Here is a 23,667-nt window from a genome sequence, read left to right on the forward strand (position 1 = left end):
ACCGCTTTTTAAACGGAAGTGCACGCTAATCCCACAGATGTTTGAATTTGAATTTTAGCAGTGCCAGTGCCCCATTATTACATCTAGTACGCATTCAAATACAAATATTAAAATCAAAGTAAAACACCTGCATCCATTATAAAGCAGCAGGAGTGAGCCATCTGCAGAGTTTCATGTTTATGTAATTACACACTAGTCACAGTGGCATTATTTTTGCATGCAAAATGTTGGAACAACATGAATAGTAGTGCTGCTGCTTTATTTTATAAGCAAGGAGAGAATGAAGAAATCATGTCTGCTCCATATCCAGCAAAGCCTGTTCTTTGTTGATATGCTGTATGGAGGAAGAACAACAACAATCGTGCAGCACCCTCTGGCCTTACAGGATAAAGAAAGGTCTATGTTTTAACAGGTACCAAAACTATTTAAGCTACATTACCAAATGAAAAGATAACATGTGTACTTCAAGGGAAGTAAGAATGTAGCCTCTCTGACCTCCAGCTCAGTAACAGCATCCACCAGGTTGGTAGTGATTTGAGTGAGATTTCTCACATTGTTCTTTATTTCCTCCATGTTCATTAGTTTCTTTTTCTTAAAAGCCAGAATCTCTTTCTGCACATCTTGCAGCCTCTGGTTAAAGCTAAAGACCCTGAAACAGTCAAATGGGGACAGGGCAGTCAGTTTAAATTGTTGGTATTTACATTAAAAAGAAGCTGGGAAAACAGACAGTAAAGCTGCATTTCTTCCTCTTGAAAAGTACAAATTCTAGTGTAAAAAAATACATGAGATGGCTGGGAGAAGCTGAGGAGGGACAAACAAGAGGCAAAAACTGTACGTGTGAAATCAGAATTGCAAAGTGTTTGCCCTCTTACCTTGTTTGGTGGTCCTCAATCTGTTTTCTGTTTATTTCCAGACTTGCTCTGCTGTCTTCAAGCTCAGTCACGATCTCTTCTGTAGTTTCTGGGGTGCCTCTGACCATCTTAGTAATTTCCTCACTCTTTTCACATATCCTAGTGAAAAAAAGGACAGCTGACCAACCATTTTTCCACCATACCCTAAAAGCGATAACAGTAAAAAGTCACAAAATATGGCCTCTGCACTATGTGAAGTGAAAAACTGCAAAAAAAGAAAAAAAAAAAGAAAAAGGTAAAACAATGGAAATTAGATATGTAAATCTATTTTTACATATATGAAATATGCAAAATAGCATTTTTTGTGTTACTAGCTAACACTGTTTTGCTGTATACCTTAGCTTGAGCTGGATAAAACTTCTCTGTCAAGGGCACTGTCTCCTTTTCAGAGTTGATATTTTGCCAGTAATCGCCATGTCCTCAGTAAATTCCAGCTTCGCAATGCCTTTAAAACACTTCTTCAGGTGGGGTTGGACACACAGGGGGTCTCTGCTCTGTGGCAGAATCTCCAGGAGCTAGTCATTAGACAGAAAGAAGAATCTGGAAACACAGTGAACTGATGACACTGTAATTAATAGATACACTGTTTTTAATTCTTTACAATCAGATGTTGACTTTCCTTCTTTCGTAAGAGAATGCTTTCTTTTTAGATCATATATTTAGATACTATTGTTCTAATTGTATTAACATATAAATATATTTTGATACTTTTTTTGTATCCGCAAATTATATTTGTGTCAATTTGTCCATTTTCTTAGCTGCTTATCCAATATAGGGTAAAGGGGTTGCTCAAGCCTGTCCCAACTGTGACAATACATACTGGATAGGTGGTCAAAAAAAACCTTGTCAGTTTTTATCAGCAATGCAAAGAAGACATTGTGTACTTTGATGCCACTATAGTAAGAAAAGAAAGTGCTGGAATGCCACCATACTATGTGTATGAGTTGGTTGTCAGAAACCCATCCACCTGCACCTCCTCTTCCTGTTGCTACATATGTCATATGTGACCATATTACAGCCTCTGTAACATACTTCTTGCAGGCCTTTCAGACAGATCTGGTGAGAGCTTTTGTAAACCGGGCCTACAAAAGGCCTGTCATGTTCATGTGCGATGGATCACTAGTACTCCTCTGATCCATTTCCATCACATTCTGCAGAACAAGTCGTGAGGATCTGCTGCAGAAGAACTTTCTCTTGCTCACTGGCAAACATTCATCACAGACATTCAACGTTCCCATTCTTCATCGGTATTTGAGCCACGTCATGAAAAATGCCAAGGACCTTTGTAAAAAACAGTATGCACATTTACATCAATAATTCTTTGAGAATATAACATTTCTAATTTAAAGGTACTATTAACAGTGATTCCATTTATTTCTTTCCCCAGCATTCCAGAGAACTACAGGCTTGGAATGCATCTATTTGGGCTGCTTGCATGTTGTGCTAACTTAAAAGACATGGATGAGGTTGTCCATAGTGCAGCAGTAGTGTTTTGCAGTCCTTGTAGTGGAAGGAATATAACAAAGCACTACAACAACCTGAAACTCCTTATGCAAAAAAGGGGAACCCTAGATGTGGATGAAAAGACTGTGATTGCTGAGGACTACAAGGTTAACTTATATTTATTAGTAAAGTAATATTGGTAATAAATGTTTATTTTTCTTTGTCCCATATCAATTCATTACTTTATATTATTAAAAATAACAATGTATTTTTAAAACTCAATAATCTGTTAAAAAAAAATGAAATAATTATGAAAACATACTTTTAATATAACATACTTTAATGAATTTAACATTGCATGAAAGTAAGAATTTTATTTAATTTTTTTGCTTTGAGATATTACTGAATATATATAAGTTTTACAGATTGATGTTCAGAATGCCCCCTTGAAGACCCATTTCCAGGAAATTGTTGACAGTGCAACACTGGACTGTGATGGTGAAAGAAATCTCTTTTATGCCGAAATTTATTTCAGGGCTGGTAAATCACCTTCTACCACATGCAACTTTGTGGTCAGCACTGATGCTCGGTACATTTTATTTTTTGTATTATTTTTATAACTTGTCATTTATAAATAACTGTAAAAGTGACAAATCAGTAAAGATTTGTCAGTCAGTAGCTTTTGTTTGTTACTTATATTTCTGAAGTATTTGGATGCTCCTCAGGGGATCTTGGACGTCATGGTACTGGTCCTGATTAACTCCATGGTGACATTCAGCAATCCAAGAACCAGGTATCATGAAGAGAAGAATAAGTGTAAAAAAAACAGAAATTGTAGATAAAATTGAAATACATAGATTGTTTAACTCACTATGTACTATTACATTACATAATTTTACACAAGACAACAGAACCCAGGGAATCATGGAGAAAAGCCAGTAGGATATGAAAAGAATCCGTATCCAGAGAAGGAGACTGACACGGCTTGATGACTTTGTTGACATATATCAAAAAAATGCACAATGCCCTCCTTCTTGAATATGCAAACATGAAAATATCAAGAAAGAAAGTATGAACAATTTCCTGTTACTGAAAATTATATTTTATACAAATCGAGCAACAAAGTCAGAACCAGTGAAAATATTTGCCTATGTACAGAAACAACTGGTGATGGAATCTGTAAGCATTAAAAGTATGTCTGTATACTCAACAGGCATGGAGAAATGGAAAGACAAACACAGTCTGAGTGACCCAGGGTCCATGAGCAGTTGTGGACTTGTATAATATCTTATATGTATGGTTGCTGCTATGCTGCTGTCCCTGTTTCCATGCTTACATGTATAGGCAGGTGTTTGTGTGTGGGTGCGGCTGTATCTGGTAGGCCGGGCTACAGGCACCTTCAGGACTGGTGGGTGTGGCCCTGCCAGGTGGCTGGCCACACCTGAAGCTGATGCCACGCACCTGCAGCTGATCAGCCTTGTCAGAGGAGCTATTTAAGGGTGTGATTGAGCGCCTACTGATGTGGGATTGTTGTGTGAGACTCCATGTCAGTTGTCTTAGTGAGCCTATTGAGTGTATGCAAGCTGTAGTTGTGTATCCTGACGGCTGCCTCTGTTATTTCCCCCCCAGGTGGAGCATGGAAACGAGAGGGCAGCAAGCACGGGGTGTGCGGACACACGGGAGCTGAAAATACAGAGCACGGACTTTGGGAGTAGAAAGACGAGTGGGGAGCGCACGGGGATCTATTGTGTAATATTCACAGTACTGTCAATAAACGCACCGTTTTCTGCACCAGAGTCCTGCATTGTGGGTCCTGATTTCCCAACATCCCCACGGTCTGCCAGCCATGACAGTGTGTATGTGTCACCATTAGTGACAGGCTTGCCACTGAAAAAAGAGAAAACTGAGGTATGCTTTAATGTTCTGTTAATTTCAAGAATTAAATGACAACCGGACTTTCAATTCTTTAAGCTCACAATTATCCTTTTGTCGTTCTATAAAATAAACAAAAGAAGTCATTCAAAAATGTTATTTGTTAACAGAAAGACACGACTCCCACGGTTCCTGTCAAAACCTTGGAACAGGAACAGCTCAAACAACATGATATTGTCTAAAACCAGGTATTTTTACATTTATTTTATGTCTACCGTTGTGTGTTATTATCGTACATGAGTCTGATGATTGTCACATGTCTGTCTTTGTAGGATGAAAGCCAGGAACAAGTAGCTGTTAGCCAGAAAATTGCAACATACATGGCTAAGAAAGTGTCAGTCACATTTTGGAAAGGAGATTTCAATGCCTTCGAAATGGCTGCAATTGTGAATGCTGCTAATGGAACTCTTTCTCACATGGGCAGACTTACAAAGGCACTATTTGCCACTGGTCGATGTAATATCAAAGCGGAGAGCAATGTGTTCATTGCCAAAAATGGCAAATTAAAGACAGGACAAGTAGCGGTAAGCAGGGAAACTACCTTGCATGAAGCTTATTCATTTGGTAGGCCCATGTCTGCAGAATGACCCAACAGTGCGCATGATATCCACTGCTAAAATAAAATGACAACTTAGTCCACAAAAAGTGGCAGTCATTAAAAAGATTCAAACTACGTTGTTTTTTCAGCTGTTATGATTTCTAATCCAACACACCCCACAAATATTATGTGTAATATATCACATAATACTTTCTTCACTGTCAGAGTCACTTTCCGTGCCGTGCGGCTCCTCGGAAATGATGCCGGCTTTTGCGAAAGCTCGAACAGTGCCAGCAGACATGTTACCCCAAGAAGCTACAATCTATTCGCAAATTGTGGCGTAACTCGCCCGGCGCTGCCTTCCACTCTTAGTGAAACTGTGGTCTCCATCGGTCATCCATCGCTCCCACACCACTCGCAGCCTTACTTTGAACGGCCGGTTCACACCGATGTCCAGCGGTTGGAGTTTCTTTGTCAGGCCTCCTGGAATGACAGCAAGCTCAGAGTTCATTTGCTTTGCTTGTTTTTTCACATTGGCTGTGAGATGGGCACGAGTCAAAGATCAACAGCGATGGTGATGCGTAGGAAAAAACCACCTGGTCTCCTTACATACACCTCCCTCAGCCACTGTTTCATCATTTCCTCATCCATCCAGCCCTTTTCATTTGCCTTAATGACACACAGGGCGCGCTGCATATTTTGAAGGAAATCTAAGACTTTTATGTGCGCCTTATAGTCGTGAAAATACAGTACAATGAATGTTCTCAGAAGAATGGGTTTTTGAACTCCTAACAAATTACTATTCTGTTGTTGACTGTGATGGACCGAGCAGTGAAGGAAACTTAGGCACAGGTTAAAGTCCAAAAAAATGATTTTTTTATTTAACCCAAAAAACATAATTAGTTAAATCATGCAAAAATAATCAAAATCTTGGGCCCATAAAAGAGGTCAAAATAACAGAACTCTACTCAAAGTTGACAACACTACTGATAACTCAAACAAACTGACCTAACTTAACGAGACAAAGGGAAAACTTAAATAGTGGCTGATCAGCCCACAAAAACAGGAGAAGGGGTAAAACACACAAAACCTAACTAAACCTAACATAATGAACTCCAATTCCTCCCCATGGTCCCGAGTTATGGCATTAACCAATTTGTAGTCTTCCTTTAAAGCTCGCTCCGCCCCTTTTCCACCTCTTTGCTCCTTAATCAAGGGACTGGAACAGCTGCAACTAAGGTAACTCAGAAAACAAAAGATTAAGCATACATAACAGTGTAAACTAAAATGTGTGCACTTATTTTAGAATGCAGTGTTATGTGGATATGTGAATTAACTCTAAACCAAAACCAGTTATTTGTCCTGTAAATCAATTCCTATATTTAAAGAAAGACAAATGTGAATGCAATGTTACTTGTAAGCCTCTACACTAACATGGTGGGTATTACCACTGTGTGGCTGTAAGTGCAGCCATCACATTGACTCACAGGTCACATATTTGTGGAAACACCATGAAACAGAAGTTGTCTTTGGTCCTGTCTCAAATGAGAGGTAACGACTTCATCATACGTCACAGTGAGCTCCTGTCCCTTAGACCACACAGCTGGCTTGTAGGAGACGTATGTACTCCTAGTATAAAAAAACAAAACAAAATTATTGCATAATGTTAAAGCTGGGGCAGATAAAAGAAGATCACAAAATTTTATTTTGTGATCTTTGGAGCAATAGAAATCATCAGGAGACAAAGTTTGTCCAAAGTAAAAAACAAAATTATTTCATATATTAGAGATTTCTGATTTTGGAAATTTTGTAATGTCTTTAAATAAATGGAAAAAGTATTTCTGCAGATTTGTTATGAATTTCTAATGTGTCACAGGTGAACTTTGACAACTACAAAACCATTGTATCATTTGTACACACATATACACGGGAAGTCTGGTTAGTACTAGCAACATTTTTGTTACACTAAATTTTGTTTTTCCATTAACAGTCTTCATAATTTATGTAATTTTAAAAACTATATCTATCACAGTACATAACTGCAGTGACAGCTCTCTGTATTTGGTCGATCCTTCAAGAAAGTCTTTGGAGCAGGAAGAGTCTGACCGGGTAGCCCAAAGATTCTGGTAATTATGCATTATTTACATCTTTATTATTATAACAAAATATTAGGTACTCTGTGATGTCATTAGAAAAGTGACAGGACCAAGGGCCTTTTATCTAAAGGCGCTTTCAAACTGCATGACACAGACTGCCCTCTAATATAATTTTTTTTTTAAAATTTGTAGCTTAATAAACTGCACTAAAGATGAATAAAGAATTGTTAGAAAACAGTCATCTTACATAAATTACAAAGGATTAGTATCTGAATAGGGCATTCACCTGTTTATGGAGGACATCTGTTTCTATATTTGAACATATGGTTGGAGATGAAAGGGTAATAAAATCCATGGTTATCAGTTATTTAAACAATTGAAACAAGTATTTCCAAACTAGACACAAGCAATTTCCAAAAATAAAAATACCCTTACAATGCTTAAGGAGAAAGACATTAGCAGTAGGAGTTAACAATTTGTAGATTTAAAAGAACATATTAGTGGGTTTTTTTTGTTTTTTTTTTTAACTTCATGTAACATAATATAGAGCACAGGTCATTCTCACACAGCTTTAAAAACATGTTGAGATTCATTCATGTATCTGTCTGATTCATGAAAAAGAAGAGAAGGATCATTTTGTGTGTAACTTTTATCATGCAACAGAAACTGTACCTGCTGTACTGATGTTTTCACTTTAATTCTATTTTTGTTTGTTTGTTTGTTTTTTCAGATGACCAAAGCAGTAATGGAAGCATTCCCAAAGAAACCTGAAATTACATTTTGACAACTAAAAAAGAGATGGCCAGGCACAAAGGACATTGGCGCAGACAATACTTGAGGCCTCAGGTGTGTAACATCTTTAAGTTTCATTTATTTATTCGTGTCAAACTGCTGAACACTAACATATATGTATATTTTTTATGTATTAGTATTCAACAGTGACAACTGTGTCATGTGTGCAACAGTGAAACCACCCAATCCAGGACCCTCCATCACTGACTGGGTACAATGTTTTAAAAATAGTTTTGTTGTCTAGGACGACGTATTTGCTTCTGTGATTCAAATTATTTTATTTATGTACTTATTTACTTTGTCTTTATGAAAACTCATGTATTTGTTGTTCACAGATTCAGTGTGATAACTGTAACCGCTGGTTCCATTCTGAATGCCTGGACATGGAAAAGGCACAGCTCATCAATGCACAGAACAGAGAGGAAGTGTGTGCTTTGTCTAACCTAAGTCCACATGTAGTAAAAGCCACTGACTTGTTTATTTGCGTCAGTGATTATTGGTGTTTTGAGGAACACGTGTGCAAAATACATTATTGATAACATTCTTCCTTTGAGTACATTATTTAAATATTCCCATATTACATGTGTATTCTGACTCTTTAAGAATACTAATTATTGCATTTTTTTCTTATTGGTTTCTGGGGGGACAAAATGAATATTAATATATCTGAACTACAGAGTCTGTAATCTGAAAAATGTCTTGGATTAAAATTACTGCTTAAGGAAAATATTTTCATAATACGGTTAAGGTTGAAAATGTCGGCTGTCTGCGGAAATATAATTCCTGTTACTAAACAAATACTTGAATATCTATGTTGTGTTGTTTTTTTTTTTGTTTGTTTGTTTTTTTGCACTGTAATGGGTTTACCTGTAATTTTCTCTGATATCATACAGTTCTTGGGACTGTGAGGTGGAGGTTGAAGAGTGAGCATGACCCAGAGTAAGAATCCAGTGAAATATTCATGTCACTTTAACCATTTTCTTGTAAGAAAATTTTTAAAATACAGATCACAAATATAAAGGAATTTTATTTAGCTGGGGATAAGGTCAGGTTGAACAAATGTTCAGTGAGAAGACAATGCTTTGGAAATATATTGTTACCTCTTACAGTGTAAGAATTCTAAGCTTGACTGACTTTGCAAGTGAAGGCTCACTTGACCGCAGTAAAGTTTTTGTGAAGGAATGGGCAGCAGTGTGCATTTCATGCCAGCGTGCAAAGTTTCAGCGTGCAAAGGCGCCCCTTGAGCCATTCCTCATCCCCGGCAACTTGGGTTTCGCATTTAGGTCGTGTCCCCCCCCCCCCACTTGCCATTACCTCTGACAGAGGCTCCCAGTTTGTTTCGGAGCTTTGGTCTGCCATGGCTGATGGGTGATTCGGGGTTAACGGACTGTAGGTTTCCCCCCTAGGAGCACCCTTCAACCGATGGAGCCCAGGCTTTCCTGCCTGCCCACACCAGCCTCGTTCACAGGAGAGAGCTTCCTCTTCTAGTTCTCTGCCTCCCAAGTCGTTTGCTTAAGCCCAGGGTCCTGGACTCCGTGTGGACCATCAGGTAGCTCCAATCACACCCAGTGCTAGGGGAAGTTAGAGGGTAAGGTTTTGGCACATTTAATGTTCAGTTGTGTGAAGCCATGATTAAAGTTGGAGTGAAATATTAAGATCTCTCATGTCGTCTTTACATTCCTCCTCAGCATACTAATGTTGCAAATCACATTGATTTTATTTTGGGGCTTCAACTGCCATCGATTTTTTTTTAATTAGTATTTTTTTTTTTTTAAATTGAGAATTTAGAATCTTTTTAAAATTATTTTGTGGACAAAAGATCTGGAAAATTTCTCTGAGACCAGTCATGTTTTCATTGCAGGGTATTTGCAAGAACATTCTTTTTGTCATAGACTGATCAACTAGTTATACAGTGGGGCAAACAAGTATTTAGTCAGCCACCGATTGTGCAAGTTCCCCCACTTAAAATGATGACAGAGGTCAGTAATTTGCACCAGAGGTACACTTCAACTGTGAGAGACAGAATGTGAAAAAAAAATCCATGAATTCACATGGTAGGATTTGTAAAGAATTTATTCGTAAATCAGGGTGGAAAATAAGTATTTGGTCACCTCAAACAAGGAAAATCCCTGGCTCTCACAGACCTGTAACGTCTTCTGTAAGAAGCTTTTCTGTCCCCCACTCGTTACCTGTATGAATGGCACCTGTTTGACCTCATCATCTGTATAAAAGACACCTGTCCACAGCCTCAACCAGTCAGACTCCAAACTCCGCCATGGCCAAGACCAAAGAGCTTTCGAAGGACACCAGGAAAAGAATTGTAGACCTGCACCAGACTGGGAAGAGTGAATCTACAATAGGCAAGCAGCTTGGTGTGAAAAAATCAACTGTGGGAGCAATCATCAGAAAATGGAAGACATACAAGACCACTGATAATCTCCCTCGATCTGGGGCTCCACGCAAGATCTCATCCCGTGGGGTCAAAATGATCATGAGAACGGTGAGCAAAGATCCCAGAACCACACGGGGGGACCTGGTGAATGACCTGCAGAGAGCTGGGACCAAAGTAACAAAGGTCACCATCAGTAACACACTACAACGGCAGGGAATCAAATCCCGCAGTGCCAGACGTGTTCCGCTGCTGAAGCCAGTGCATGTCCAGGCCCGTCTGAAGTTTGCCAGAGAGCACATGGATGATACAGCAGAGGATTGGGAGAATGTCATGTGGTCAGATGAAACCAAAGTAGAACTTTTTGGTATAAACTCAACTCGTCGTGTTTGGAGGAAGAAGAATACTGAGTTGCATCCCAAGAACACCATACCTACTGTGAAGCATGGGGGTGGAAACATCATGCTATGGGGCTGTTTTTCTGCCAAGGGGACAGGACGACTGATCCGTGTTAAGGACAGAATGAATGGGGCCAAGTATCGTGAGATTTTGAGCCAAAACGTCCTTCCATCAGTGAGAACTTTGAAGATGAAGTGAGGCTGGGTCTTCCAACATGACAATGATCCAAAACACACCGCCCGGGCAACAAAGGAGTGGCTCCGTAAGAAGCATTTGAAAGTCCTGGAGTGGCCTAGCCAGTCTCCAGACCTCAACCCCATAGAAAATCTGTGGCGGGAGTTGAAAGTCCGTGTTGCTCGGCGACAGCCCCAAAACATCACTGCTCTTGAGAAGATCTGCATGGAGGAATGGGCCAAAATACCAGCTACTGTGTGTGCAAACCTGGTAAAGACCTATAGTAAATGTTTGACCTCTGTTATTGCCAACAAAGGTTATGTTACAAAGTATTGAGTTGTATTTTTGTTATTGACCAAATACTTATTTTCCACCCTGATTTACGAATAAATTCTTTACAAATCCTACCATGTGAATTCATGGATTTTTTTTTTTTTCACATTCTGTCTCTCACAGTTGAAGTGTACCTCTGGTGCAAATTACTGACCTCTGTCATCATTTTAAGTGGGGGAACTTGCACAATCGGTGGCTGACTAAATACTTTTTTGCCCCACTGTATATTATTCACAAACACTGCTCATTGTGCCTATTACTAGTGGTATCATATGCGTACCCAACTCGACAGACATATAGTGTCTGCTGCCAAGTATGGTTGGGAATAGAAACCAAATCACAGCACAACAAAGGTAACCATGCAGGTAGGAGTTATGCATACAGGAATTAACATACACATGCTAATTTCTACAGATTACAATGGCTTATATTTCAGTTTTCTAGATAGAAATCCCAGAGGACTGCTAAATGGTCTAACCTGAAATACAACAGACATACAACAAAGGTATCGATGGAATCCCAAAAGGTGGCACTGTGGGATCCCTGAAAAGTCTGACATGGGCCTGACAGAGTGGACAGGGTTGAAACATGAGCCAGCACCTACAATTGGTTTTGCCTGGGCACATACCGCAGCTCTATGCCAGCGTAAAGCTACACTACAGTTATTAAGTCTGGACATTAGCATACAAGTTTCAGTGACAGGCTGCCTGTTTTGAGGCAGTCTGTTAAATTGGCAATACTCACTTTTGAATCAGCTCGTCTCTTGTACTTTGGCACTGTCTCTGGACAAACTCTTCAAACTCAGATGGTAGGAGGGGGAGGTTGGAGGAGAAAAAGGTCCTCCAGCTTGATAAACCTCAAGGAAGAAAAGCTGAAAGGAGATCAAAGATAATGACTTGCATTTCACACTTTAAAAGTTACACTTTTAATTGGTTCAGTCAGTTAATTAATACAACCTAGTACAGAAATTCAGCTTCACACCACAATACTCATGCTGTTTCTCTTTGTATCTGGCATAACATTTTAGCTTTACATCTTAGAAACTGAGCTGAATTAGCTGTGGGGGAGGCATGAGGTTGTTTCCTGTATGCTCAGTAGGACAATTTACAAGTCAAATTCTTCACTGAAAATATCCCATGCACTGCAAGTAAAACAGTATAATCTAAGTGAACAGGAAGAACACATTACCTGCTTAGCCACATCTCCTGCAGTAGGAGCATAATATGCGTGACAGCAAAGAGATGCTGGCTTTGCCACAACTTAACATCCCTGTAGCTGGTGGCCCAGGGCACTGCACGAAAAAACCTCCTGGGAAAAAGCTGAGGGACACTGCATATGGATAATCGATGAAGTTCATGAGAATGTAGTTCACTGGTCAAATGATCATGAAAGAATCATTCGTTTTTGTCTGTTTAATTGTAGAACAAATGCTAACAGTGGAGATGTGTGCAATCACTAAGGATTACTGTCACTGTTAGTGCCTACGCTATTCAAGCTGAAGTAATAATCTCTTTTGACTTCCTCTTCCATGGCAGCACTCAAACTCTGGAGGGGTTTACTATCCTTAGTGTTGCGAGACAGCAGCTGCATGATGTTGATCATCTGCTGGCAGGGCTGGGGGGCCAACACTGAGCTGGGAACAGTGTTGATGTAGTACATTTACCTCTGTGACAGCAAAGTCAAGGTCATTCATGTGTTAAAAAAAGGGGTTTAAATCAGCGTCTGACTAATTACACACTAAATTCAGTGAGACTTGCCTCCAGGTCTGTGTCATTAGGTTCTGCCTGAGTGGCCCTGATCATCTTCTCTTGCTCAAGCATTGTGTCCAGCTGCTCTTCAGGACTCATAGGTCGCCTGCTGGGTCTGGGCAAGCTTCTAGACCTGGACCTGAAATGATACATGAGGAGATGCATCCCTATGAAAGGGTGAGTGAATTAGATCAAGTGTTTTAAGAAGAAGAACACCTTAAAGTTAAGTTACTGATGTAATTTGTTTGCTTAAATGTATAATTACCTGCTCCTTGGGGTTACTGCTTTCCTCTTTCCAGGTGGTGTTAGTGCTAAAAGCCTCATTAAGATCAAAAATATATGCTGAAGTGAAGTTTCTCAGGCAAGTCTTAAGAAGTACTAAATTATCAGATAGCAAATCAAAGAATACTGCAGTCTCACATCGCTTTACAAAGCCTTCCCTTTTTAATCCCACAGCGAGACAAGCTCAAAAGGATACAAGACCCCGCTGGTTTTGCCAAGGATTGATGGAGAGTGTGTCGTCTGCGCTGGAGCTGATTAATTTTCAGATCCTTAGCCCGGGGCCTGTAGTTGTTTCCAATGGACTCACTGGGGGTTCGATAGTGACGCTGCTCTTTAAATGGAACTGCCAGCGTCCATGATTTGATCTGGAGAATGGTTTGGTATTCGCTGTGCCTTAAGACGATCTGAGTTCAAATAAAAGGTTAAAAGGTGGCACAAGGATTTTTGCTTCTAACTCCAGACAATTACTTAACTGACTTTTCTAAAGCACTAGTTCATATGCGGCACCGTGAACATTATTCTTATTTAATTGAGTTCGGAGGGTTCGATGTAACAGCTTAAGGGCAAAGGTGGGGGAACAGAATATTATCTCTTCTGACTTGTATTAAAAATGGAGTCGTCATCCATCTGTAAATTGGATGAAAACAGTGAGGGTTGGAACCAATGTTCCCTCTAATTTTTCATGTGTCTGAGCGAACACACAAACTCCCTGAGCGTTCCCGTGTACCACTGTGAGCAACAGCAGACGTGTGCACTGTGGTCACGCCAGCATCAAATCCAACCAAGTTCCATGGTTTATTAAAATAAACAAATTACAGCATTTACATTTATGTTAGACTACTTTTAATTAACTGCTTTATCCTACTTACAATGAAAAAAAAAAAAAAATCTTGTTCATGACCTGTGTAGTATGTTAACACTATTGGAAGTAAAAATAACTCGAACTCAATTTTGAAAACACAACTTTCTTTTTTTCTTTGTATAAAGCTCTGACTTTTATGATGAGTATGGTGGTCTGGGAGAGTGTCCTGTAACTCTGTCTGCAAAATACAGTATATAATGACCAATGTTGGGCAATTAATTATATAGTTACTTCTTCAAAAAAAGTAACTGAGTTTTGCAAACAACAAACTTTCTTGCAGCTGTTTACCTAAAAATGCAGCCAAGGTGTTTTTTAAATAAACATTTCAAACTATTTACAGAACAATCAGCTGTTCTGCATCAAATTTGATGCCACACAAATCATTTGTGCCACTCCAAAAAACAATTTCTGTCCACTATGAGATAAAGGAGAACAACAGCCTGATACCTGCAGGCCTGACAACAGGAGATGTATCACTCCTGTAACACCTGTAACATTCAGCAGTCGCCTCATTGTCCTTCTACAGTCATTGGTCCTGACACACACAACAAAACTAGTGACTACACTACACACTAACTACACAAGATTTGTGCTAAACGTCACAAATCTCTCACATCTCAAAACACCGCCGGCACTCCTAAAACGTCCCCCTTCCTAAACAACTAAATGCCATGTTGCCATATCATTTTTTGATTGGTCGACATGGTACATTTTTTTTAGCTATGTTATATTGCTGCCTCTGTTCGGTGGTGTCGAGCCAAACGGACTTTAACGTGTGTTTGAACAGCTGACGGTTCACTCGTTAAGCTGAAAGAAAGATGCTTTAATCACAGGAGTCACACATGTGTCCACTGTACCATCTGTTTAGCACTCGTAATAACACAAACACTAAATCCTCCTTCTCTTGTGCTGTTTTGTAGCAGTGTAAACACCTGAGACTGTCACCTGTCTGTCTGTCCTGCACTCTCTCTCTTTTTCTTTCTCTCTGATTGTGTAATAAAAGTATGAACATGTATTTATAAGTTACACTTGTGTTTGAATCCTGCAGCTTATCACACATTTGATTTCCATGTGTGACAACTGCAAGTGTCCAGAGTGAGGACAGACTGAGGGACCCACTGCTGCACATCATCTGTGAGGCTTTGCACCCCTGATGATCCACCAGGACAAACTCAGCAGTGTGTGAGGAAGAGGAGGAGGAAGAGCCAGCAGCAGCTGACAGATGGAGAGAATAGACAGACTGTTCCCTGTTTGTGAAGGACTGCTAGCAAAGTTTAAAATAACTAATTGTCTGTCCTGAATCAGTCTTATTAGGTAATGTTCAAATAATTTTATCATTCCAGTGTTTTCAGTGTGGGAGAAAGTACTCAGGGCCTTCAAGTGAAACACTATGAAAGGCAGCAACAACTTTAATATTCAGAAACCTAAAGTATGTATCAGCAGCAGAATGGACCTAAAAATAAATGTTTGTTTCAGTTCTATGAAGCTTTGAGTATTTTGGATTAGTAGTACTGCTGTGTTTGTTGCATCATATTGCTGTAATTGTTTATATGCTTTATATACATATATTCTGAGGTAAGTTGATCTATAGTGTTACATCATATTCTATAAGGATGTTATGTGTTTGTATACTTTCTGCCCAGTTTGACCCATTTAGCAGAAGTCAGCCTGTTTAAGGCTCTGATATCTATTCTTTTCTACAGTCAATGGTTTAGGCTAACATGCAAATTTATTGCACGGATCAGCGGAAATACCAAAATAAAAGCTTTCCGAACACCTCTGGTGCAAAAGTGTGCCGGTAGTGGGCAGACACATTCTCACTCCCTAAGCGTAATAATTTTCGCTAGGGCTGGAACACATGGCTGGAACGTCTATTATGGCGGGACCGTCATTCCACTGGAATTAAGCCATAACCCGGCGCGGACCATGAGAAAGCACGTCCGGCGATTTAGCTGAAAACATCGGAAGATCCGTTTTGTCGGCCATCCAAAGATTCAGCAGTAGTGAACTCTTAGCAGCACATGTCCAGCGGCTCGTAGGCAAGAAGTGAAGCAGCACAAGTCGGGGAGAAGTGAGGGGGAGAGCAGACACAATTTTGCACCGGAGGTTTTCGGGAAGCTTTTATTTTGGTATTTCCGTTGATCCGTACAATAAATTTGCATGTTAGCCTAAATATTTAGTTTTCTGTAACATTTAGATTTAACATTTAACATTTAGATTTAACATTTAACATTTAGATTTAAATATAATATTTAGATTTAACATTTAGATTTAACTTTTAAAATTTAGATTTAACATTTAGATTTAAATATAATATTTAGATTTAATATTTAACATTTAGATTTAACATTTAGATTTAAATATATTATTTAGATTTAATATTTAACATTTGATGAAAAGTTACAAATATTTTACTAAATGTTGTAAAAAAATTACTCGAAAAAACATGTTTTTGTAAGGTTTTGAGCTAAATGTGGAAAAATGTTGCCGTTAATTTCAGCATGTTTCACTTTACAAACGGCGCCCCATAGCAGCACCCGCTGCTTGTTGAGAGCGATACGCCTTTTCACAGCAAAAAGTCGTCATAAATAAGTCTCCAACAACACCAGAAAAAGTCGCCAGATTTGTCGCTAGTCGCTTTTTAGAAAAAAAGAAGTCGCTAAGGAGGTCTGAAAACTCGCTAAATATAGCGACAAAGTCACTAAGTTGGCAACACTGGCAGGATTTTTGAGCAGCGCCAGGTTAGATTTTCAATTTAAAAGTCCCGCTGTTGTAACTTGTGGCTTGGAAATGCCGCGGTTGTAGCACGTATTAATCCGCCACTCACATATTACATATATCTGCACACACTCTACCTCAGTCTATCTGCCGTTTGCTCTGTCAAGGCTTTAAATCAAGAATAATCATCATGTACCATAAACTGAAACACCGTTGATCTCATTCGGGATGGTATCCGAACAAAATGTCTTATGATAGAATATACCACACATCAAATATACTTCTGATATAGCATTAACATTGCTGTAAAACGATGAATATATATAGTGCATGCAAAATACCAAATACTATATATCTCACATAAATTCTGTTGCATGTGTAAAACACAGCACCGAGTCAAATTGTGAGTCATCAAAACTTTTCATATAAGTTTACATATGATTGAGAGATTTTAATTTGCAGTTATTTCATTATTCCATGCTATTTAACTTAACAAAATTATGAAAATAATGACATTACTCACGTCCTGCTTTAGTTAGTCACGTGGACAGGGTGGGCGTGGTTTCACCACGGGTGGAGGTCACTGTTGTCGGGCAGAACAAGGTCGACGGCGTACCTTTCAGTGTGTCTGGTCAGGTTTTAGACATGGTAAGTTCCACTGTTAAATTTCTGCACCCGATAATGTAGCACAACAGTCTTAGTGATGCAGGTTATTGTACTTGTTAACTTCTTAATTGGTACGGCGGCTCACCAGTCACCACTGTGCTAACTTTCTCTTAGCTAGCTAGTTGATAGCTTGACCTTGCCTGCTAAAGTTAAAAAGGCGCACTTGCTTTAGCTAACGCTAGCTTGGCTAATAGCCCATTTAAGCCACATTTAACAATAATTTTCAAAAAAAAGTAATGTAATGTTAACATAGATTACATGGCTTACGAAACAAACTTGTGCTTTCATACTGTTTTATTATTTTGTAGTTTTTATTTTTTTTTAAAGATTTATATGTCGAAGTCCTCAGTGCACTACTGCTAACATCAGTGCCTGAACAAGCTGATTTTTTTTTTGCGGGAAATCACAGTAAAAAATAAGGCTTAGACACTATATGATCTTTACAAGGGTAGTTAATGCTAAATCGACAGTAAAGTTTTATAAGTTAAATAAATCTGCACTTTTAAATTGGTTTTAGTGGTTGTCACATGGTGGCAGTTCCGAGAAGCGAACGCATGTTAGGCACACTCGCGATCTTGTAGAGATATGTATATTCCCGAAATATAAGCTTGTGAATTGAAATGGCTTGTTTGTTGCTTTCTTTCTTTTTTAAATTTTAAGGATATCAACAAGCCCAGAAGCGCTAACCAGACCTTGCCTTCTCTGAAGTTGTCAAATGGATACATCTTACCTGAGGGCAAATTGACTCCTAATGCCCTCTTTGTTGGCGGGATCGACATGAAGGTAATGCCGAAGCTGTCAAGCCAGAAAGTATTATCCGACATTTGCCAAAAAACGCCAGTATTTTTAAGTTGTTGTAAATGACTTGTTGACCTTTACGCTAACATATATCTCATTACTGGTAAAAAGTCATTTTGAGTCACACAGAATAATCCTTTCATAGGGCAGAAGCAGCAGTTGTTTTTTGAACTCTTGAATATCCTTTACTTATTTAGCTAAATACTAGTTAATATTAGAAATGTTAATTTCAAGACAGAGCTGGTCGTAGGGCATCAGAAATTGCAAGAAAAGCAACAAAACAGTGATACGAATGTATTTTCAGTGGCTAAAAAGGACTCGATTGATTATAGTGTGGCACACAGAGTAAGGTAGAAAAACGCAGACTCTTAAGGATGCTTGTAAAAGAGGTCATTTCTTTTTCTTAAATGTTACAATTTGTGAATCCTGTTTACTAGAGCCCATTTACCAATATAAGCTAAAATATGACATTAAAAATTATTAATAATTAAAATTTAAATCACTTAAAATTATACATACATGCCACTCTAAACTTGGTGAATTGTGTATAATCTTTTTTTTTTTGGGGGGGGTTAACATATCGAGCAAAATTTTAAAGAAAAACAATTTGCTTTCTTTAACCGCACACATTTCGAGAAGAAAAAAAACAAACTACATGGTTCTTTTAAAACGTATTCATTAGAACATGTGGCAATAGCCAGGCACTGCAGCTCACAGTAGAGACACTACTTGAAAGGAGGAGGAGACCCCAGAACAGACCTGGGACATGCTGGAGAGATTACATCTCTCAGCTGGCCTGGGAGGCCTGGGAATAATAGGACTTTTCTGGGCATTTTCTTAAGAATTTTGTTTATAAATCTATTAAAAATCACATGAAAACGGAGAGATTTGTCAGGAGCCTGTGGAGTCAGGTGTGACACACCCTGGACAGGTTACCAGTCTGCTAAAAATCCGGTTTCTCTCTTCATTTGTTTTAATCTTTAGGTGGATGAAAATGAAATCCGGGACTTCTTTGCAAGATATGGTACTGTTAAGGAAGTAAAGATTATCACATACCGTGGAGGAATCTGCAAAGGGTAAGTTTTTTCTGTTCAGAGTAATTTGGGTTTTGCTCCCAGATTTTGAAGAGATAATGAAATGACTATTGCTTCACTTTCTGTTTCAACGTACTGAGGTTAAATTTTGGAGTGTGATGATCAGATTATTGAACATGTAGAAGTATTAGTGAAGTTTATTAATCTACTTATATTTCAGACTGAATGTTATTACTTCTTCAATATATTTGGATATTCTGATTTATTTTGTGTGTTTGTTCCTAGTTATGGATTTGTGTACTTCAGTGAAGATGTCAACATTCAGTCAATCATTGAGGTAAGAAGCCCGTCATTGGATCTATTTTGTGTCTATGCATAGGTCTAATGTGGAAGAATAATAATATACATTTTCTGTAAATATTTTTGCCATAGCAACAGATCAGTTTTAAGGGACGGAAACTCAAGTTGGGCCCTGCCATCATGAAAGAAAGGGTCTCTCGTATGTATTCTGTTTGTTGGGTAGTGCATATACTTATTGTTCTGTTTTCACTAAATAGGGTTTATAATGTTAATGCCAAACTGATTCCCCCCACCCCACATTCAGGGTCGATGCCGTCGCGTCTGGTTGGCCCCGCTCCTTGGGTGAATCCCACCCAGTACTTCTACTGTGCTTGCTGCTCACCCATAGGAGGTGGGGTCCCACAACCTTCGCCCATCATAAACGGAGGCAACCCATACAATCAGGTATCTTACACTTAAATTACCTTCAGATTGTTATTGAATGTTGTTAAATGCTGATCATTTGTAATCGATAAGCGCTTGCTCACAAACTACATATTGCCATAACCACCAATTTTAGATAAGAAAACATGGTTACCTTTAGATTGATCATCAAGAAAGTGCCAAAGCTATTGTAAAACATAAGTCAGGCGGCTGCTTGAGCAAAAACAAAAGAATTTCCATGTAGAAATTGATACAATAGTGTTTCCTTGGGACTGGGGGTGGTTTTTATGGGGGATAAAGTAAAGAGCAGGCTGAAACATTTGAGATGGTACTTGTTGTATCCAGTGAAACAGCACAAGTGGGGGGGAGTTTTTACATCAAAATAAATGTGGTTGGGAAAAACAGCAACAGACCACTAGAAAAGGAAGAAAACAGGTGGAAGATGAGGGCAATGTGATTTGTCAGTCACAGCTGAGAAACTCCATGCAATTACTGGAGAAGAAAAACATGCATGGGTGGAATAATGCCAAGAAACTAGTGCGATGATGTTCAGCGAAGTTGTTAACCTATTTTAATGAATGTGACTTTAACAAACGGAGCTATTCAAGTTTTATCATTGTAATTTGTAAAATGTTTAGGATTTTATTGTCATCTGGTTTTTGTTTTAGTTGGAGTCTCTTTTTAAGTGTGTATATATATTTGTTTTGTGTTTTCTCCCGTGATAATACTTCTGAAATATAAAATGGAACATGTATTTGCTGAGACAGTTGGTTAATCCTCACAAAGACTAAAGTTGCAAAGTGTACAATAATGTATAACTTTAATCAAAAAGGCAACAATTGTAAGTGGCTTTGTTATAAATAATCTCCAAATTGGCCGGTTATTCAGTAAATGGTACGTTGTTTGGCTCTACAAACTCTGTGCTGTGGTTTCATGTGTTGTTATTGGCTTTGATTGCAGCCATACTCCTATGCCAACTTTGGAGGGGTCATGATCCCGCAGATGCCAGTGAATTACGCGCAGAATGCCTATGCCTATCAGGTACACGCACACAAACACACACCCCCACACAAAGGGTCTCGCAGCCATTGCACATATGCTCCTGCATGTGAGATGAGGGGTTCAATCTGGTTAAAGTACACCTGGCCCTGCTTACCCCGCAATCCAACATACCCTCCCATCCTCCTATAGTAGCGAGTCTGGGTTTGTCTGTTGCCCTTTGTTTGACAGCTGACGCCTCTCCCCTCATACACAGTACACCCCACCTCCCTGGACGGCGGACCAGAGGACACGGCCTGTCAATCAGGTGACTGCATTGAATAGGAATAAGAATAGCAGTCATTAAAAAGAAAGACTAAACAGATGTCCTTTGAGAATTGGGTAACTATTGCAGATGAACCTTGTTTTTTCTTCTTTTTTTTTTCCTTCTTTTCTTTTCCCTCCGTTTTTGGTTTGCCCCCCTAGGAACAAAAGTCATTGTTGTCCAGAACTGTGATGTCCATGTACACCACTAGATGGTGTTGTCTGGCCTGTGTTGGCATCCTGAAGAATGGCTCAACAATGCACTCTAACCTTCCCTTTTTTCCACAAAAGTTAATTTTGTGGACTTGACAATTCATCCAGTGCTTTTCTGTTTGTGCTTGTTTTTGTAGTTGTTCATGTCTTTGAAGCACATCTATAGGATTATTCCACCAAACTCTTTTTCTTGTGTTACACTTTGTTTCCAGAGCTTTGTGGACTGTGGAGTCCAGACCATGCTGACTGTGCTGTAGTCCACAGCTACTGAGAACCATGCCAGGTAAAGCAGGACCACTGCAAATGGTTGTATTTTCCTAAGAACTTTGTTAATCTTTACTAAAGTCACACAAAGCAAAAATGTTTGACCAACACTTTTAAAAAGACTCTTTCTGTTTGTCTGTGTGATTTGAGAAAAAAAACTTTACTTACTTGTGATTTAATTATTTGTCCTTTCTCTTCCTCACATGCAGGCCTCAGGGAGTCAGAATTTAGACAAGATTACACCTTGATTCTCTGGACATCTGAAGTAACCCAACTCTTCAGGCTGTTTTCCAAATGCCCTCGCCTCTCATTCCGTGCCTCAAACGTTTGAGAGCCATTTTAACACCAAACTGCATGATCTTTACACTTCAGCTAATCTGATCCCACAACTACAATTTGTAGTGCTGACCTGCAGTCAGCTGCTTTTAACCCACATGGATCACAGTGACGGCACAGGAAGAGCAGAGCACCCTCACCAAACCAGCTGGCACATGGGATCACTTTTGGTTTTTTTGGTTTCTTTTTAAGTATCCCAAACATAGAACGGGACAACTTTTTTAAGCCCACTTTTTGTGCTTATTTATATTTTAGTTTTAATTTACTTTTGGAATTATTTTAAATGTTTGGTTGGAGGGTTTTATCCTGTGCTTGGGCTCTCTGTACATATGTATATATTTGTATATTACTACAATGTCTTGACCTCAATCTTTTTCCAGCATTGGCATATTTGTCTTCTAACTCAAGTTCCGGTCTAATGCTCCTCAGATTAATAATCTTCATTAACTTGTTTACTATAGCATAAGAGCACTTGGTCATTCCATTAATTTGAAGCGCACCACCCTCCTTTTTTTTCCTCTTTTTTTTTTTTGTTTATTTAGATTCATGGGGTGTAGGTTGAGGCAGTAAACCAATCTCAGTCGCCTCATCATTATTACTTACTTCTCATCTTCATCATTGGTCTAATGTTTGTCCAGTGGTTCCAGGGTTCACACTCAAGGACAATCACGGCATAATTTTTGTTTACAATAACTCAACTAATCAACTCATACTTAAAAAAATGAAGGACATGATTTAAAACAATATGCTGTATTTCATCTCTTTAAGACAAGGTTCACTGTTTGGGTTTAGTTTGTATTTGTTTTGGGGTTTTAGTGCCGTTTACACAAAGTGTTACAGATATGGCATAATTGAGAAATGTTTTTAGGCATTTTTCCTCCAGCAAGTGCACTTAAAATGTGTTTGAGGTTTAATAGTAGAAGTAGCTTTGTGTGATTGAAAATGCACATCGGTGTGTGGTGTACATCACGGCTTTTCTTTGACCCAGTTCTGTGTAGTTTCATATGGAGATTGACCTCTGAGGTCTTGTTGCTGTGCGCAGACATGATTGTGTTGTTTTGTTCAGAGAGCCTGGGCACAGCACTGTTAGGGTTGTTACTGTTGTTCGTGATTTGCAGGGTTTGTTGATAAATAAAAGTTGAAATGTGTTATCATTTGAGGCTGTTAATGTTTTTGCATCTCTTTAGACACTCTTGCTTATTTTGAAACTTCCTGTTTGTCATACTTTGGTGATCTGTGTGGAGGTACAGACAGGCAACATACCGGCTGCAGCTGCTGCTCCCAGGCCTCATAAGCCTGTCGGTGGCTGCTAGTTTTCAGTCAGGGTTGGATTGCCTGTCTTTCCCTGGCAACAAGCCCATCATCTCCTGGTCACAGCGTTTTGTTTTTGTCACAGTCTGGTGGTGTGACAGGGTTCCCCAGGGTGCTCTGTTCAGCGCCATGGCCACCCACCAAACCGCACCCACCCCCCCTCAGTCAGACGTTTCTGAATTATGGATAAGTCTGGATTGCTTCTTATGAAATATGAATTTTAAAAGGGGGAAAGACCTTGGAAAAACAAAAGTCTCAGAGCCTAATGATCCCAATAGTACCCAGAATGTGACTTGTGACTACTTATTGGAGCAAAAACATCTGTAAATTACCCCGGGGTAGTCACTGAGGTAACTTTTTTTTCTCCCTCATCTAAAGGGGTGCATATTTCTCCTAAAGTGTT

The 23,667-nt window shown here is 39.1% G+C and overlaps 1 protein-coding gene and 1 pseudogene across 1 annotated transcript; one reads left to right on the forward strand and one right to left on the reverse strand.

The window, feature by feature from the left end:
* Positions 1 to 13,664, reverse strand: part of LOC102790453 (dynein axonemal heavy chain 3-like) — a 34,084-nt pseudogene extending 20,420 nt beyond the window's left edge.
* Positions 13,665 to 17,173: 3,509 nt separating this feature from the next.
* dazl (deleted in azoospermia-like) lies at positions 17,174 to 23,095 on the forward strand. The gene is made up of 10 exons (XM_006787620.3): positions 17,174 to 17,265; positions 17,944 to 18,066; positions 19,066 to 19,157; positions 19,401 to 19,452; positions 19,548 to 19,614; positions 19,720 to 19,859; positions 20,799 to 20,879; positions 21,094 to 21,144; positions 21,566 to 21,636; positions 21,827 to 23,095. Exons 1-9 carry the CDS (start codon positions 17,263 to 17,265, stop codon positions 21,608 to 21,610), a joined length of 654 nt encoding a protein of 217 aa, XP_006787683.1. The 5' UTR covers positions 17,174 to 17,262; the 3' UTR covers positions 21,611 to 21,636; positions 21,827 to 23,095.
* Positions 23,096 to 23,667: the final 572 nt, after the last annotated feature.

The sequence above is a fragment of the Neolamprologus brichardi genome, chromosome 22, assembly GCF_056152115.1.
Source record: "Neolamprologus brichardi isolate AB-2024 chromosome 22, ASM5615211v1, whole genome shotgun sequence".
NCBI lineage: Eukaryota > Metazoa > Chordata > Actinopteri > Cichliformes > Cichlidae > Neolamprologus > Neolamprologus brichardi.

Bases quoted from the DNA above. Each gene is read 5' to 3' on its own strand.
- dazl (XM_006787620.3), top strand. The intron at 19,615-19,719 runs GTATGTATTCTG...CCCCACATTCAG, and splicing joins CATGAAAGAAAGGGTCTCTC to GGTCGATGCCGTCGCGTCTG. The intron at 20,880-21,093 runs GTACACGCACAC...CCTCATACACAG, and splicing joins AGAATGCCTATGCCTATCAG to TACACCCCACCTCCCTGGAC.